This window comes from Temnothorax curvispinosus, unplaced genomic scaffold, assembly GCF_003070985.1.
Source record: "Temnothorax curvispinosus isolate PA1 unplaced genomic scaffold, ASM307098v1 QBEX01005885.1, whole genome shotgun sequence".
Classification (NCBI taxonomy): domain Eukaryota; kingdom Metazoa; phylum Arthropoda; class Insecta; order Hymenoptera; family Formicidae; genus Temnothorax; species Temnothorax curvispinosus.
The window spans coordinates 1-18,306 of record NW_020215665.1 but is presented as its reverse complement, the minus strand read 5'-3'; the positions used below and the strand labels follow the sequence as shown (position 1 = coordinate 18,306).

Sequence of the window (18,306 nt, the reverse complement as noted above, 5' to 3'; positions counted from 1 at the left end):
CTTCTTTCTTCATTGAAAGAAAAGAGAAGAGGAATGCTTCGAAGCATTTGTAGCATCAAGTGGACCGCAGCCGTAGTCGGATGTCGGAACGCAGCCGACGAAATAAGAATTTCTTTTTCGAAAACAAATTTTCTTCATTGAACCATTAGTTACGTTATAAAATGCTGTTATTGATACAATGGCCGTTGCAATGCCTTATTAATATAAACCTATGATAATATTAAATATAAGATCGGACTATGTAGACCGCTCTAAGTTTTAGAAGCCGTGCTATTCATAAAAAATAAGTATGTAAAAGTAAGTATATAGATGTTAGTATATAATATAATAATAACAAATAAATAAATGCATTTATATTTTATAACGTTATTTTATTTTTATCAACATTTTCTTTATTAGACAGTTTATATATTTTTTTTTATTTTTTCTTACGTATGTTATTTTCTACTATCTCTTTGTTAAGTTTTCTCAGTCTTATATAAGTTCTCGTGCGAACTAAACACGCAATAACTTCCTTAGGAAAAATATTATTTGTTTTTATTGATACAATGTCAGTTAATTTTTCAAAGATCTTATTTTCAGTGCTAAAAGAATCACCATGGAATTTTACAAATTCTGTATCCATGACTTCAGCTGCTTTTAAGAAGTCTGCGGATGGATACATGCAGTTTCCTCTTGATATTGTACAAAGCCAATCATTAGGTGGATTGGGTAAAGACTTTGTTGAAATTCCTAAGTTAGTATAGCGATTTCGGAATCTATGAGCTACATAACCGGTTATATATAAAAGTGCATTCTTTTCTACTATCTCTTGATTAGTGATTTGTTCAAAATCTTCAAGTAATTGTATTTCATGACAACTAGGCTCATAATTACTTAAATTTTGCACTAGAAAAATGAATAATTGGTACATTGATAATATATCTCAATTTTATCAGTAATTTCGCTATTTATCATTAACTTTATACATAGATGTATAAAGTTAAGGACAACTATATACATGAACATAATGAGACCGGCGGCGAATCTTTTTTAATACAATACAATGATTAATATAATACGATGGGAAGTTACACAAGTATTTACAAAAAAGTTTCAATTTTTTTCATACCTTCTCCAGTTTCTTCTGGTATGTTATGATTATATATTTCCTCCCTAATTGTCGTATCGACATTTTGTCCGACTTGTGGGGTATTACTAAGTAATATATCTTCTTCTTCATCAGACAATCGGTCTGCTGGATAAACAGAATCTGGACTATGTACATCACTTATAGTAATTAACGATTCACAACTACCATCTCCTTCAGTATTTTTTCGTACAGAAAATACATGTTCTGAGTGTTTTCCAAGGATATACCATTTCAAACGATTTTTTACTTCTACGGGTGTGGGATGATCATATCCACTTCCCATGGATCTTATGTAGGAAAAGAAGTTTTCTAGAATGTCCTGATTTAATCTTCTCGTTAACACATATTTTACGTCAAACATTTCAGATGAGTACTTCTCTTGTAAATGTGCAAACATTTCTTGCAGCGATCTGTTACATAATAAAATTCCTTTCTGGAATTGCAATAAACTCTTTCTTTGCCCAACTCGCATTTCCATCATAAATTCGTTCATATTACTAATAATCTTATTTTGTTCTTCTACGTTAATGCCATAGGCATTTGATACGCCACATTTGTCATATTTAAATTTGCTGTTGAAGACATCAAACCAATCATTGAAAAGTTTTAATATCTCGGATGTATGTTTCCATTGTGTATTGCCAAGAAGACCATTTTCTCCACACCATTTAATGGCTAGTGCATTTTTATTTGAGAAAACTTGAGCTGCTAGTTTCACGTTTTGTCGTTGCGTGCCTCTCGCATCAAGATGTAGTGTACTTAATTTGTGACATATTTTCAAATCACCATTATTCAACGTTAGTAGTTGTTCTAAACATGTTTTGTCCACAAAGTTTTCTTTAATTTTAAATCCAGAATCTAGCAAATTGTTTCTTGCTAATTTCAAAAGGTGCGGAACGTTTGCATAAAAAAATATTTTTAGGGAGTTGTTTGCGGGATGCGTAATGAAACATTGTTTCTCGATATTTGTTGTGATTTTATCCCTGGAATGACTATAATCTTCAACTCCGATATTACAATCTTTCCACAACTTCATATTGCTTGAACCCATATCGCACGTAACAGCAATAACAGTGTAATCTATTTTATATAGCTCTTGTATGACAGTAAATAAAATATCACGGGACATTGATACATCAAAATTATAATAAACTGGTTGCCTCCAATTCTTGAATAAACCTCGAGCCATGATAAACAGACAAGTCTTATGAGGCCCATAAACTTTTTGTTGCTTTCTGTCAATGTCTAACTTATTTGAAATATATACATCGTCGAATGTTAAAACAGTTATTTTCTCTACTGTTGAAAGATTGTGTCTTTTACTTGACATAATGTTTAGAACCTCATTTAAAATCCCAGGTAAAACTGTAAACTTAGCTACCCAATTGTGCAAAGTTGTTAGACACGGCAATGGTACCTTTTTAACATTCCTTAAATATTTATATGCTTTTGGACTTAACGAGCGTAAAGAAATGGCAGACATGATGTCTTCATGCGACCAATGTACGCGGTTTTGTGTCGACATTAATATTGAAATTTGACCTGGTGTAAATACTTTACTCAAAGCATTGGTTGCTATTGCTTCGGCTTCTTTCTGTTTATTCTTCATTATTTTTGTAACTTCAGCTTGCAACTGTGATATTTGTTTATTTAATTGTTCGTTTTTTTGTTCAAGATCTTGATTTTCTTCAAGTAATTGTTGTTTTTCTTCAAATAATTGTTGCTTTTCTTCCTCACTGTTTCGAAGCTGCATTACTAATGTTTCCATTGAACTCGCATTGTTGTCCATGTTAATCTCTTCATTTCTGTAAAATACAAAACATTTTTATATAAAATGTATATACATATAAATGTATTAAGTATAATAGGGAAAAACTTATAATAAAGATGTATAGGTACGTACATATCTAGTTCTATTGTATCATTTTGTTCGATATTTTCAAGATATTCCCGTGTCATATTTTGTGTTTCTTCTTCAACATTTATATTGTCTTTTTCAATATTTTGATTTTGATTTTCTTCAAATAATTGTTGCTTGTCTATCTCCGAGTTCCGAAGCTCTATCAGTAATGTTTTCGTTGAACTATTGTTGCTAATCTCTTTATTTCTGTAACATACAAAACATTTTTATATAAATTATAGTGCTTGTGTGTGTGTGTGTGTGTGTGTGTGTATACATATGTATATAGAGAAAGCTTATAAAGATATACAGCTACATACATGTCTAGTTCCTGTTTCTCTTTTGCATACTGCACAAGTTCTGCATACGTAGGTATACCAGTTTTTATTCTGGAAAAATATGAAAAAATTACTTTTTATTTACATACATACATGTATAAATATTAATATATTAAAAAATGTAGAAAATACTTACAATACGTTATTTCTTTTTATCTTTTTATTATTTTCGTTATCTTTTTCATTTTGCGACATTCTTTTTCTTTTTATTCCTGCACATAGTTTTAACATTTTACATGGGACAGAACCTTTTTTTAATCGTCGTACTTCTTTGGCAAGTGTATTTTTTGACCTCGGTTTTGTGAATTCCATTATGAAACAATTTGTATCAAAATGGTCACTGCATATTCTTGCTAAAATTGTATCATAATATACTTATTACAATATGTATAGTTTACACAGGGTGTTAAAAAAAAAGTTAAAATATTTTAAGGAAATTTACCCAGGTAGCAAGCACTCGTCATTTTGACGTCAATTGACGTCAAAAATCCGTCATTTTGACGTCAAAATGACGAGTGCTTGCTACCTGGATAGTATGTCCAAAAACAAATCAAAGTCTTATCAAACATGAGTTCATAAATGATAATATATTTAGGATAATAAGGGGAAATACATTTATTACAGCAACTTACCTGAATCAACTTTCATACTTGTCTCAGTTTGTTGACAAGCATTAAGCCATTGCTTACGAATTGGAATTTCTTTCGGAAATCTAAAAAAGGTTATTCCTCTTGCATCTCCGTCGCATGTTCGATTTTTGCAATTTTTTATGGAACACGATGGCATTGTTTCTGTAAACAAAATATAATATGTAGCTTACTAATAATAAGTTGGCACATTTAAAGATGGCCAGGACAAACCTCTTATCGTAGTAGCCGTAGATTCGTTGGGCCCAAGAAACTGCGCGGTAAACTGGTGTACGATGGTTTGTCTAGAGACTTGGATTTTTCCTTATTGGTCCAATCATAAGCTGACCGTTCCTCGTAGAAGCTCTTCTTCACAAACAGATAAGAAAATTTCCAATGTGTTGCTTACATTCTCATCAAAGTTACAATATTATGACGATAAAATGTCTTTCAAAGAAATTTTTTATATAATTCATTACATGCACTAATAAAACAAGGACATTTATATTTATGAATATTATTATTAACTCTAATGATAAATACCTTCTTATCGAATGTTAGATCTAAATTAGCCAAAGAAGCAAGGTTATGCGATGCATTTACATTTGACGGTAATGATCCACCTTCTCTCTGTCTAGCAGAGACACTGAGTCTTGTGTATTTTTTATTCTTTCTCCTACTACTTCCGTAAGTATGACACGAACTAAACGTCAGATAAGCAAAACTACTATTGAATTCCGAAGCTATAGGCTGCGCTAAATTCTGCAATGATCCGCCATGTGTCAAACGCTCGGACACAGACTCCCGTTTATGCCTCCTGCGATTTGAACCCGGAAGACAGCGTGAATTAGATATCACTCTACGGCCTTCCTCAGTCTTGTCCGCTTCTGCCTCTTGCAAAAGTTCCTACAAAGCACACATATCAATCTATACATCTTAACACAATAGCATTTTTATGTTCAATACATAATATTTCAAAGCCCGTACGTACTTTAAAAAGATTAGACTTTCCTTCCCGATCTTTCGGACATTTGTATGTTATAGCTTCATCCAGTAAAACCCGTAACTCATTATCATTTAGCATAGACAGAAAGGAAGGCTGAAGGCACATGCGGCGGCTAACAATCTAGTTTCTGTAAACAAAATATAGTATGTAGCTTATTAATAATAACTTGGCACATTTCAAGATGGTCAAGACAAACCTCTTATCGTAGTAGCCGTAGATTCGTTGGGCCCAAGAAACTACGCGGATCACTTCCCCTTGTGGCCGAAGGCACGGTGGAGCCAGGCGCGTTTCAAAAGTTGGGCACACTCTGGGTATCTCAACGACAACCAATTGCGAACTATTGGTGGAGGACGGTTTGTGGAGGACGGTTCTCTGGCCGGCTTGCCGAATTTGAGGCATCTGATACTGCGCGACAACGCCTTCGTCACGTTCTCGGAGTCGTTGGATCGCCGGTTGGATCTAAGCGAGAATCCGCTCATGCGGCGGCTAACAATCTAACCTCTTACATATCACGGAAGTAGCCATGTTGCTTTTTACATTTGGGGAGGCTTTTTGATTGGTCAGAAGGCAGCCATTATTTTAGACCACTGCGCATCTCGGGAATGAAACACATTTCTTTTTACATCAAGGTATTGGCTAGCGTCTTGCGCTGTAGCCGGGCGACTCGCGCCGTGAGGTCTCGGTCAGCGTCTTGCGCTGTGAACCGGGCGACTCGCGCCGTATAGGGTTATCGGTGTGCGTCTAGCGCTACAACCGGGCGACTCGCGCCGTGTGTTAGCCTAGCGTCTAGCGCTATTGCTACCTTGGCGACTAGCGCCGGGAAGATCTGCTCGAGCTCGTAGGGGGTCCCCCTTTATACTCGTCGGTGCAGAAATTAGAACTCGCGAAGCTGCCCCGGCGATGCGACGCCTAGCGGCGTTGCTGCGAACTGCCGGTATTGCAGGCATCGCGCAGGGATGTATTACTGGTGGCGTGGACCGCCACATCACCCCCTTCGTTGTTTTGAAGTCGGGATTTGAAAACGTACTGTTTTTCGTGACACTCTGCCACTCCGCGTTGTAGTTTTCTTAGGTGGAATGTCTGTTGGAGTATCCTGTGCTGGCTGATGTGTCTCCCGAGGTTTGTCGCTTGATTCTTGATCTGCCAATATGTAGGCAGGCTTAAGGCGGTCGATAGTTACGTGGACGGTTTTGCCGTTAATCCGTAACTTGTAAACCTTCTCGCCTTTGCTAAGGACTTCGTAAGGGCCGTCAAAAGTGGGTTGTAGCGCCCGCGTTGGTGCGTCGTGCCTGAGGAACACGTGTGTTGCGTCTGTCAGGTCTCTGTGCTGGAAGATAGCAGGCGAACCGTGCCTTTTGATTGGCTGTGGCCGTAGACTTTCCATTGTCTTTCTGAGCCTTAGTAAGAAGTCGCTCGTTTCGTTCGGTTGTGTAGTTTCTTGTAGAAACTCTCCTGGAAGTCTCATAGTTTCTCCGTACACAAGTTCTGCCGGAGTTGCGTGGAGATCTTCCTTAACTGCTGCTCAGATGCCCATCATGACAACGGGTAATACTTCCGTCCAAGCTTTGGTTTCGTGGCATTTGATGGCCGTTTTAATTTGACGGTGCAAACGTTCGACCATGCCGTTAGCTGCGGGGTGATAGGCTGTTGTATGTATGTGCGTGGTGCCTGTTAGCCTAGTAAGCTGACAAAACAGGTCGGCCTCAAATTGCCTTCCCTGATCCGTAGTGACCCGCGTAGGTGTACCAAATCTTGCGATCCAGTGATTGAAGAGATTCTGGGCTACTGTCTCTGCGGATATATCTGCCACCGGTATAGCTTCAGGCCATTTGGTAAACCGGTCAATGATTGTGAGGCAGTATCTGAAACCTTTCGAGATAGGTAGAGGCCCAACGAGGTCCATGTGTAATATGTTCGAACCGTTTGGTAGGGCCAATGAATTGTCCTAAAGGCGATTTGTTGTGCCTGTGGACTTTTGCTTTTTGGCACGCGGGACATGCTCTAGCCCATTCTTGGCAGTCGGCCTTAATGCGTGGCCAGACATACCTCTGTGCGACTATCTTTGCCGTCGCTCTGGTTCCTGGATGCGATAGACTGTGCAGTGATTGAAACACTTGTCTCCTGTACTCTTTTGTAACGAAGGGACGTGCTATTGCTGTTGATGTGTCACAATACAATGCTGCGCTGGTTCCAGGGATTGATACCTTTGTCAATCTCAGTGAAGAGTTCCCTTTTAAGATGTCTTCCACCTCGGTATCCTCCTCTTGAGCTTGTGATAGTTTCTCTAGGTTGATTGCGGACTGAATCTCCTCTACTCGTGAGAGAGTATCAGCGACTATGTTGTCTTTACCCGCGATATGACGTATATCGGTTGTAAACTGCCCGATGTATTGTAAATGTCGTGCCTGCCTAGGAAAGCTGTGGAGTGGATCTTGTCGAAAGGCGTATGTGATCGGCTTGTGATCGGTGAACACCGTGAAGATCCTTCCTTCCAGCATGTGCCGGTAGTGCTTAATAGCGGCGTAGATCGCTAGAAGCTCTCTATCGTAGGGGCTATACTTTTGCTGGGCCGGATTCAGCTTTTTACTGAAGAAGGCTAATGGTTGCCACTCTGTTCCGTCCCGTTGTTGTATGACTGCTCCGATAGCTGTATCGGAAGCGTCGGTTGTAAGAGTGACGTCTGCCTCTGGCTTTGGGTGTGCCAGCTGAGTTGCGCGAGACAGACTGTTCTTACAGTTTGCGAAGGCTGCTTCCAGTTCTGCGTTCCATGTTATGGGAGCCTTCTTTTTGGTTTTGGTACCGCTGAGTAAGCCGTTTAAAATTGACTGGTCCTTAGCGGCCTTTGGAATAAATCTGCGATAAAAATTGAGAGTCCCCAGGAACCGCCGAAGCTGTTGAATGTTCTCAGGTTTGGGAAACTCCTTGATTGCTGCTATTCTTTCTGGCGGAGGTTGAGTACCGTTCTCTGAAACCTCGTAACCAAGAAAAAGAACTTTTGGCCTTCCGAAAACGCATTTGGAAGGGTTGAGTAGAATGCCGTATTTCTGGAGTCGTTCGAAGAGTATGCGTAAATGCTTCTTGTGTTGTTCCTCGTTTTCTGATGCGATGAGGATGTCGTCAATATACGCATAGGCAAAATCCAAGTCGCTTGTAATTTCGTGAATGAAGCGTTGGAAGGTTTGTGCGGCATTGCGTAGCCCGAACGGCATATAAAGGTATTCGAAGAGTCCAAAAGGAGTTGTTATAGCCGTTTTTGGAATATCCTCCGGGTTGACGGGTATTTGATTGTATGCTCGCACTAAATCAATTGTCGAGAAGATCTTCTTTCCGTGCAAGTTCTGCGAGAAGTCTTCGATATGCGGGATCGGGTACTGATCCGGCTCTGTTCTAGCGTTAACTCCCCTGTAATCTCCGCAAGATCTCCAGGAGTCGCTTTTCTTCGGCACCATATGTAGTGGTGATGACCATGGGCTTTTCGACACTCGAATGATCCCTTCTTGGAGTAAGAGATCGAATTCAGCCTTGGCCGCCTTGAGTTTGTCGGGGGCTAACCGGCGAGGACGGCTTGCAACTGGTGGGCCATCCGTGGTTTTGATGTGGTGGAGCGTGCTATGTTTTACCGTATGCCTCTTAGCAGTAGCCTTTAAGATATCAGGAAATTCTGCCAAGATTCTGTAGTGGTATTCGTCTTCAATAGCCAACACTCTGATAGACTCCACTGCCCCTTTTTCTGATGTGCCGCGTTTGCGCAAGTATGTTTTACCATCGAGCAGAGTGCCTTTCTGTAGGTCTGGCAGGATATGGTAATAAGCAAGGAAGTCGGCTCCGATGATGGGCTGCGTGACGTTGGCGATAATGAAACGCCATGGGAATGCGCGTCGTAACCCAATTTCCGGCTGCAGTGTAATTGTGCCGTACGTAGTGATTATTGAGCCGTTTGCTGCATAGAGTTCATAAGATGTTGGCGTGGTGTGTCCTGCTACCATGAAGCGAGGGTATACACTCACATCCGATCCTGTGTCTATCAGGAACCGTCTCTTAGTGTCATGGCACGTAACGATTAGGCGGCGCGGGCTTGGGGCGTGTCTACTGGCCGCCATCAGTGACTGCCCTGGTCTTTTTCCGATTTATATGTACATGGTTGTGTGCACTTTCTTGCTTTCTCACCAAATCGATTATAGTAATAGCAGTGCTTGTTATTCTTATCGTCCTTATCCTCTGTGTTTTTACCGCGGTTGCGGCTCTGACTACGGCTTCGACTTCGATTACGGCCTTTCCAATTGTTACGTTGCCTCGAGTTGTCTCTCGAGAGGCGTGTAGTAAGTGTGGCCACTTGCTTGGTCAGAGTCTGGATTCTTGCTTCCAAAGACTCTTTATTCGCTGGCGTAGCTGTTGCAGCTACTACAGCCTTGCTTGTCATCTCGTGAATGCGATCGGCCTGTTCGGCTACGCTGTTGAGCGGATCTTCCGTCCGGGTAGCGAGAACCATCTGCATTTGCGTAGGAAGTCGTCCTAGCCATAGTGTCCGTAGAAGAGAGTCGGGTACATTCTCACCCGCTAGAGTTCGGAGATGTCGTAAGAATTGAGATGGCTTGCGATCTCCTAATTCCTCGAGCTCCAAGAGCTGTCGTGTCCGCTGCTGCTGCGAGACGGACATGCGCTGTATGAGCGCTCTTTTTACAGTCTCGTATTTGTTAACCTCTGGGGGCTGTGTGACCACGTCTTTAATTTCCTTGATTTGACGAGAGTCTAACTGAGACAGAGCGTATGAGTATTTCGTCGAGTCTTGGGTGATGCCACTGATGGTGAACTGCGTTTCCAGCTGTGCGAACCATAGCTCAGGCTCATCTCCCCAAAACGGAGGTATGCGTACGGCGAGTCTGCTGACGCTTTCCTCGACGATCTGTATTGATGCGTTGGGATCGTTCATGTTGCTACCTCTCTTTGCGATCACGTCGGGGTCACCAATTTTATGGGCGCTACTACTTTTATTCAGAGAGGTATTCTACCTTATATCTAACTTAGTCTGCTACTGGTGAGTGAGTAGGAGTTGGCCCAAGGTTTGTGAATCGCAAAGGAGGCTAGAAATGTAGGCGACACTTTCCAATATATGTTTAGAACGTTATATTTACAGACTATTTACAAGTGTTTGCGTGTAAGTGTTTTTGACTAATTTGCCTTGTATTCTGTCTCTGCCATAATCTGTACCGCGACGAGGGACGCCAGGATCGGGTGGTCACACGTGGTTGGTCGTGTGTAGCAGTCCGTGTGAGACCTGAAACAAAGAGCTGGGCGACCAAGCGCCATAGGTTGGCGGGCGTCTCGCGCCTGTGCCAGGCGACCAAGCGCCGTAAGGATCGGCAAGCGTTTTGCGCTGTAGCCGGGCGACTCGCGTCGTGAGATATCGGCAAGCATCTTGCGCTGTAGCCGGGCGACTCGCGCCGTGAGATTTCGGTCAGCGTCTTGCGCTGTGAACCGGGCGACTCGCGCCGTGGTATTGGCTAGCGTCTTGCGCTGTAGCCGGGCGACTCGCGCCGTGAGGTCTCGGTCAGCGTCTTGCGCTGTGAACCGGGCGACTCGCGCCGTAGGGTTATCGGTGTGCGTCTAGCGCTACAACCGGGCGACTCGCGCCGTGTGTTAGCCTAGCGTCTAGCGCTATTGCTACCTTGGCGACTAGCGCCGGGAAGATCTGCTCGAGCTCGTAGGGGGTCCCCCTTTATACTCGTCGGTGCAGAAATTAGAACTCGCGAAGCTGCCCCGGCGATGCGACGCCTAGCGGCGTTGCTGCGAACTGCCGGTATTGCAGGCATTGCGCAGGGATGTATTACTGGTGGCGTGGACCGCCACAGTATGTATAAATAAAATTGAAATGGTTTTCATATTTTTATAATTTATATTATTTAATCTACAAACAAAATAAATATAAACATTTTTATCTAATAACCTTAAAATAAGTATTTGAATAATTATTTTTATAAAGTATGTATACATATATGTGATATGTATATATCTTAGTATTTTTACATTAAAATAATTTAGAAAACATAAATTGTTAAAAATAAAAATATACTTTGGTATAAAAACATTTTATTTATTTTATGATTATGTTATATTTTTATAATTATTCAAAATTTAAAATATAAAAAATATTCTAAGATATACAAAAATTATTTTGTTTATAACTTGCCTATACGGCATGGACTTCATTTTTGAATATGTTTTAACTTTGGAAAAGGATTTTTAAATCCATAAAACTAATAAAAAAATTAGTATGAACAAATAAATATCGGTATTATAGACGGTTTTAGGATCCCCTTAAGCGAAGCCAGCTTAAAATCGGTCGAAATGTATATTTTGTGTTAAGCTCTATTTTAAAACATTATGAACACATTATCCGTGAAAATTCGAAATAAAATTTTTGACCCAAAACAAAGCTTACTTTAAAATAAAGCTCCCTCTATGAAGGAACAAAAATATTAAAATTAGTGAAATAATCATAACGTCTTTGAAATAATCATAATCTCTTTGTGAGTCATAAATTTTTATATTCTTAATTTTATTTTTTTTTTTAATATAAAAAAAAGTAGAAATATAATATCTATATTTTATGTACTTATAATATTTTATGAAAAATTATTAATATATATTTTTTTTTATTTTTCAGCTACAGGAAGCTTTTGAGCTTCTTCGTCAAGATATTTTCGAAGGTGTAACTTCTCTACTCAGACAATATATAAGTATACTCAAGATTTAAGGAAAGGTATATCTTTTAATTTTTAAGCAAATGTGTATTAAAGATTGCTTATTTATTATATTATTTTAATTAAAAAATTGAAATTCAATTTAACTAAAATTAAAATTAAAATTTAACTAAAATTAAAATTGAATTTTTGAATTATAATTGACTTTGATTTGAATTAAAAAGCTAGCTTAGATTTAAATTAAAATTAGTTTTGATAAATTGAAATTATTAGTTCAATATTACGTACATAATTAAATAATAATTTAATTTATACTAAAAAACAAGTCATAATTTTTAATTAAATTAAACTAATTTATATTTTTTTATAATTAGATTCGATTAGAACGTTAAACTTTAATTAAAATTAATTTGAGTTAGATTAAAATTAATTTTAACTTGAATTGAAATTGAATTGACTTAAGTTGAAATTGGTTTTAACTTGAATTAATATTTGTTTAGACTTGAATTAAAATTGACTTTGATTTGAATTAAAATTGGCTTTGACTTGGATTGAAATTGGCTTTAACTTGGATTGAAATTGGCTTTGATTGGATTGAAATTGACTTTGATTTGGATTGAAATTGGCTTTGACTTGGATTGAAATTGACTTTGACTTGAATTAAAATTGGCTTTGACTTGGATTGAAATTGGCTTTAATTGGATTGAAATTGGTTTTGACTTGGATTGAAACTGGCTTTGACTTGAATTAAAATTGGCTTGGACTTGAATTGAAATTAATTTTAACTTAAATCAAAATTTTTTTTAACTTAAATTAAAATTTACTTTAGCTTGAATTAATATTTACATTGGTTTGAATTGAAATTGGTTTTGACTTAAATTAAAATTGGCTTTAACTTGAATTAAAATTAGCTTTATAACTTAAATTAAAAGTAACTAAATTAAATTAAAGTTGATTTTAAAAATATATTTTTATAAATTAATGTTTATATATTTAAAAGCAATATTATTGTAATTTTTAACTAAATAAAATTTATATCTTTTTACAAGGCGTATTAAAAAAGTTAGCAGTATTATTTTTTCTTAACTTAATTAAACTAATAATAATTATGCCTCGAAGAAAAGTAATTCGAACAGTTGAAGAAGAAGAAGAATTTCAACGTAATAAATAAGAAAGAAAAGCACAATCTCAAGCTAAGAGACGGGAAGCAAAGCGAGTAAGAATTAATGAAAACTGTCAATCTTCTTCAAATATTAGTGAGATTTGTTCAAATATAACACAACCTTCTACAAGCTTTTCGGAAAATATAGTAGTAGATTATCATACTTCAACCATTTCATCTATGAAAGTAGTTTATTCAGTAAGTGAAACAGTTACCACTATATCGCAAGCGTTTGATACATCAAATGTTTCTATAATAAAAAATAGTAATGAAGTTAATGAAATAAATAATGGTATAAAATTAGTTAATGTTAACAACGATATTGAAATAATTCAAAACGTTCATAACTCAACTTTGGAAACTTTAAATAGCAATATTATTTCTTCCATACCTAGCACATCAAATAGATTGATAAATTTGAATGATAACAGATTTGACGATTTAATTATTTTAAATGAAGTACCATCACAGGATATTATAATAGATGATAACGTAATAAGATCGAAATCAAGGTATGTTAATAAAAACAAGAAGATAAGGTGGTATGAAAAAAATCGAAGTTTTAAAAAAGGATACATGGATATTAATATGTCTCAAATTATTCAATTAGAAAATGTTGCAGAACATTATATAGGAGAAATGAATGTATGTTGTGAACATTGTAGTGCAAAACATTTTAATTCTGAAAAAGTAGCTAATAAAGGCAATTCGTTTAACGATTGTTGTAGTCATGGTTCTGTTAAGTTAGATCCTTTACCACAACCTCCATGTGAACTTTACAAACTGTTTACAGGAAATCATCCAAAATCAAACCATTTTTACAATTGTATTCGTGGTTATAATAATACATTTTCATTCGCATCGTTTAATGCAAATATATCAAATTTTAGTGCGCAAAGACGTGGACCTTATTGTTTTAAAATTCAAGGACAAGTTTATTATCAAATTAATACTGCGTTATATCCTGCACCAAGTGAAATGCCAAGCTATGGTCAACTATTTATTGTAGATAACAATGAAGCAACAGAGTGTCGGTTACATCGAAATTCGAATCTTGATGAAGAAATTTTGCTTTTAATAGATAACATAATGCGTACGAATAATATATTTGCACAATCTTATCGAATGATGCACGAAGAAATTCAAGTACAACAGCAAACGTCTGATAATATACGTGAATTACAATTGGGATTTCTAACAAAAAGGGGAATTGATCGTGGCCGATACAATGTGCAAAAGGTAAATGAAGTTGCAGCTGTTTTTTCTACTACAGCAGATGGTGAAATTCCGGAAACTTATGTCACAATTTATAACATAAATAATAAAACTTTACAACAAGTTAGTACAATGGATCCAAATGTAGAACCATGGATTTATCCATTGTTTTATCCATATGGTAATCAAGGTTGGCATGGTAATTTACAACGCAAAGATAGTAATAAACGAATAAGTAGAGCTACATACGTAAAATATCGAATAGCTATACGTGATAATTTTAATATATTTGTTATGGGAAGACGATTATTTCAACAATGGCTTGTAGATAGTTATGTAAAAATTGAAAAAGATCGAATTAACTATTGTAAACAAAATCAAAAACAATTGCGAGTTGAGACTTATCAAGGATTGATTGATTATTTAGCACACGCTGCTAATAATAATGATGCTCACATTGGAAAGATGGTTATACTTCCATCAACATTTGTGCGTTTACCGCGTAATATGTTGCAACATTATCAAGATGCAATGGCTATTGTACGGGAATATGGAAAACCAGATATCTTTCTTACTATGACTTGTAATCCAAATTGGCGCGAAATTAAGGAAAATTTACATCCAAATCAACAACCTGCAGATAGGCCAGATATATGTGCTCGCGTATTTAATATAAAAAAAGATTATTTAATCGATGTTATTGTTAGACAACAATTTTTTGGTGAAGTTCTTGCATATGTTTATGTGATAGAATTTCAAAAACGTGGATTACCACATATACATTTATTGATTACATTAAAACAGAACTGTAAAATTACGAATTCTGAAATAGTTGATAAATTTATTTCCGCAGAAATTCCTGATCCTAATGAAAATGAAAGGTTACATAATATTGTGATGAAACATATGATTCATGGACTATGTGCAGATTGGTGTCTGATAAATGATAAATGTTCGAAACACTTTCCAAAACCATTTCAACCTGAGACGACTATGGATGAAGATGGTTATCCTCAATATTGTCGAAAAAATAATGGATTGCTTTACGAAAGACCTGGAAGATACGTTGTTGATAACCGATATGTTGTACCATACAATCCAACATTTTTACTTTTATTTAACAGCCACATTAATGTTGAAATAGTTTCCAGCATTCGATCTGTGAAATATTTATATAAATATATTTATAAAGGTCACGATGCTGCGTCTGTAATCATTGAAGAAAATATAGATAAAACGATAATACATGACGAAATTCAAGATTTTATTGAAGCTCGTTATGTCGGACCGGTGGAAGCATGTTGGCGTATTTTAAGCAAATCTTTACAAGAAGAAAGTCACGCTATATTTCGTTTACCTGTTCATTTACCAAATGTACATAGTATAATAATTGATGACAGTATTAATAACGATACAATAAGATCTGCAATAGAACGAGTAACAATGTTATTAGATTATTTTCAGTTAAATGCTCGAGATGAGGAAGCAAAACAATATCTATGTAGTAATATTCCATCTCATTATGTATTTAAAAAAGTTACAGTTAATGGCAGAACTATTAATCGTTGGGAGAAACGTCAAAGATATTTTAATTGCATTGGTCGTATGTATTCTGTCAGTCCGTCTCAGATAGAATTGTTTCATTTACGTATACTTTTATTACATGTTAGAGGAGCTACGAGCTTTCAAGAATTAAAAACAGTTGATAATGAAATACATCAAACTTTTACCGCTGCATGTTTAGCATTAGGACTCATAGATGATGATGAAGAATGGTATCGTGCGATGAACGAAGCGAAAATTTGGATGATGCCAAGACGACTTCGTAATTTATTCGTGCGAATTTTAATTCATTGTCAACCAATTGATCCAAAAAAATTATGGGATGAGTTTAAAAAAGATATGTCGGAAGATTATATAAGACGATTTTGGCTTATAATGGGAATAAAGAAAGCCTATAATTACATTATTAATTTACTTCAAATGGAAGGATCTAACATTATTAATTTTTCTGATATGGAACAAATAACAGAGGAACAAGAAATAAATGAAGAAGCACAGACTGAGGATATGTCAATAGGTATGCAACAATATAAACAATTAAACGTAGAACAAAAACAAATTGTTGATACTATATTAGAAGTAACAATAGTAATAATAGATGTTTCTATATCGACGGTCCAGGTGGTTCTGGTAAAACTTTTATTTATACAACTTTGTATTATTTACTTAAAAGTAAAGGAAACATAGTAAGTACAATGGCATTTACCGGAATTGCAGCGACATTATTTCCAAATGGGAGAACAATACACAAAGTTTTTGGGTTACCCGTACCTCTTTTCGCTGATTCTACATCGAACATTAAAGTTCAATCTAAAGAAGCTGAGAATTTAAAACTTGTGGATGTTTTTATTGTAAATGAAGCTCCTATGGCACCACGATATGTATTAGAAATAATGGATCGAACATTACGCGATATAATGCAAAACGACTTATATTTTGGTGGTAAAATTGTTCTTCTCGGTGGAGATTTTAGACAATTATTACCTGTAAAAGAAAGAGCTACGAGTAGTGAAATTATAAATTTATCGATATTTAGTGTTTTATGGAAACAATTTAAAATATTTTCATTGACACAAAATATGAGAACTTTACCACAAGAAAAAGAATTTGCACAATTTTTACTAAATTTAGGTAACGGATCTTTAAATGATCACTCAGATAATGTTGATATTCCAGAAAAATGTATAGCAAACGCTAACTCAGATATGATAAAGGACATGTATGAAAACATTATAACACACAGACGATATAAAACTATGGCTAATCATGTAATATTATCTTCAAGAAATGTCGATGTTGATGAAATAAATCAAAAAGTAATAAATTTGTTAGATGAAAAAACAGAGAGAGTTTATACAAGCGTAGATACTCTTGAAACCACTGGAGATAATGAAGATATACATGAAACAATTCCAATAGAATATATCAACTCTTTAAACCCGACGTATCTTTCACCTCATAAATTACGTTTAAAGAAATACGCTGTTGTCATGCTTATTAGAAATCTTAATATCAGTGAAGGTTTATGCAATGGTACCAGATTATTAGTTTTAGATTTATCTAATAACTTATTACGTTGCGAAATTTTAACAGGTAATAAAGTTGGAGAAATAGTTTATCTCAATCGTATCACTTTATATTATGAAAATATATATCCGTTTACTTTTAAAAGAAGACAATTTCCGGTGAAATTAGCATTTGCTATAACCATAAATAAATCACAAGGACAAACTTTCGACAAAATTGTAATAGATCTTCGAAAAGATGTATTCAGTCATGGACAACTGTATGTTGCATTATCAAGAATTCGTTCTTGGGAATCATTGAAAATTTATATAAAGAATGATAATCTATCTAATAAAGTAAAAAATTATGTTTATAAAGAAATATTTCAATAATGAGAAATAAAAAAATATTTTTGCTAAATCGTTAAATTTGATCAAAAATAAATTTCAAATTAATTTTGTTAAAGAGCATTGAAATGATTTATAAAATAATTTATGAAATTAATTCTAATTTAAATTAAAATTTACTTAGATTTTATTTTGACTTAAATTGAAATTAATTTTGACTAAAATTGGTTTTGACTTTGATTAAAATTGGCTTTCATTCGAATTAAAATTAACTTTAACTTGAATTAAAGCTAATCTTAACCTGAACTGAAATCGGCTTTGACTTGAATTATTCTTTGTTTAATTTGGATTAAAATTAACTTTAACTTGGGTAGAAGTTAACTTTCATTAAGATTATTGGATGAAAATTTAATTTAAATGAATACAAAAGCTAAAGATAAGTTAGACGAAAATAAATTTAAGAGAAAAAAAATTTATAAAAATTTAGTCAGAAAAAAAGAAATAATTAGTTAATTTTCCAAATAAAATAAAATAAAAATTTTGAATAATATTATGCAAAAAAAAATTAAAAGAAAATTGTATATACAATTAATAATATAATAATAAACTATATGTTATGGAAAAATAGAAGTAAAAATTAATTTTAAAAAATTGAAAAAAAAGGGAAAAATTTAAACAACGAACAATAATTATAAAAAAGTATTAAATTAAAAATCTTATTTTATATATTTGTAACAAAGTATTAAGAAAAAAAAGAGAGGAAGAAAGAAAGAAAGAAAAGGAACAGAGAAGAGAAAAAGGGATAAAAAA

The 18,306-nt window shown here is 35.3% G+C and overlaps 2 protein-coding genes across 3 annotated transcripts; both read right to left on the bottom strand.

Annotated features, from left to right (window-relative positions):
- Positions 1 to 3,552: 3,552 nt before the first annotated feature.
- On the bottom strand, positions 3,553 to 5,607 carry LOC112455216. 2 transcript variants are annotated; one of them, XM_025017011.1, is made up of 6 exons: positions 5,199 to 5,607; positions 4,988 to 5,129; positions 4,540 to 4,902; positions 4,231 to 4,365; positions 4,003 to 4,161; positions 3,553 to 3,723 (listed from the first exon to the last, which is right to left on the bottom strand). In XM_025017011.1, exons 2-4 carry the CDS (start codon positions 5,105 to 5,107, stop codon positions 4,234 to 4,236), a joined length of 615 nt encoding a protein of 204 aa, XP_024872779.1. In that variant the 5' UTR covers positions 5,108 to 5,129; positions 5,199 to 5,607; the 3' UTR covers positions 3,553 to 3,723; positions 4,003 to 4,161; positions 4,231 to 4,233. The 2 variants fall into 2 exon arrangements, with proteins under 2 accessions (XP_024872779.1, XP_024872780.1); XM_025017012.1 differs by having other exon boundaries at positions 4,231 to 4,362.
- Positions 5,608 to 9,101: 3,494 nt separating this feature from the next.
- Positions 9,102 to 9,932, bottom strand: LOC112455215. Its single transcript, XM_025017010.1, has one exon. It carries the CDS (start codon positions 9,930 to 9,932, stop codon positions 9,102 to 9,104), a length of 831 nt encoding a protein of 276 aa, XP_024872778.1.
- Positions 9,933 to 18,306: the final 8,374 nt, after the last annotated feature.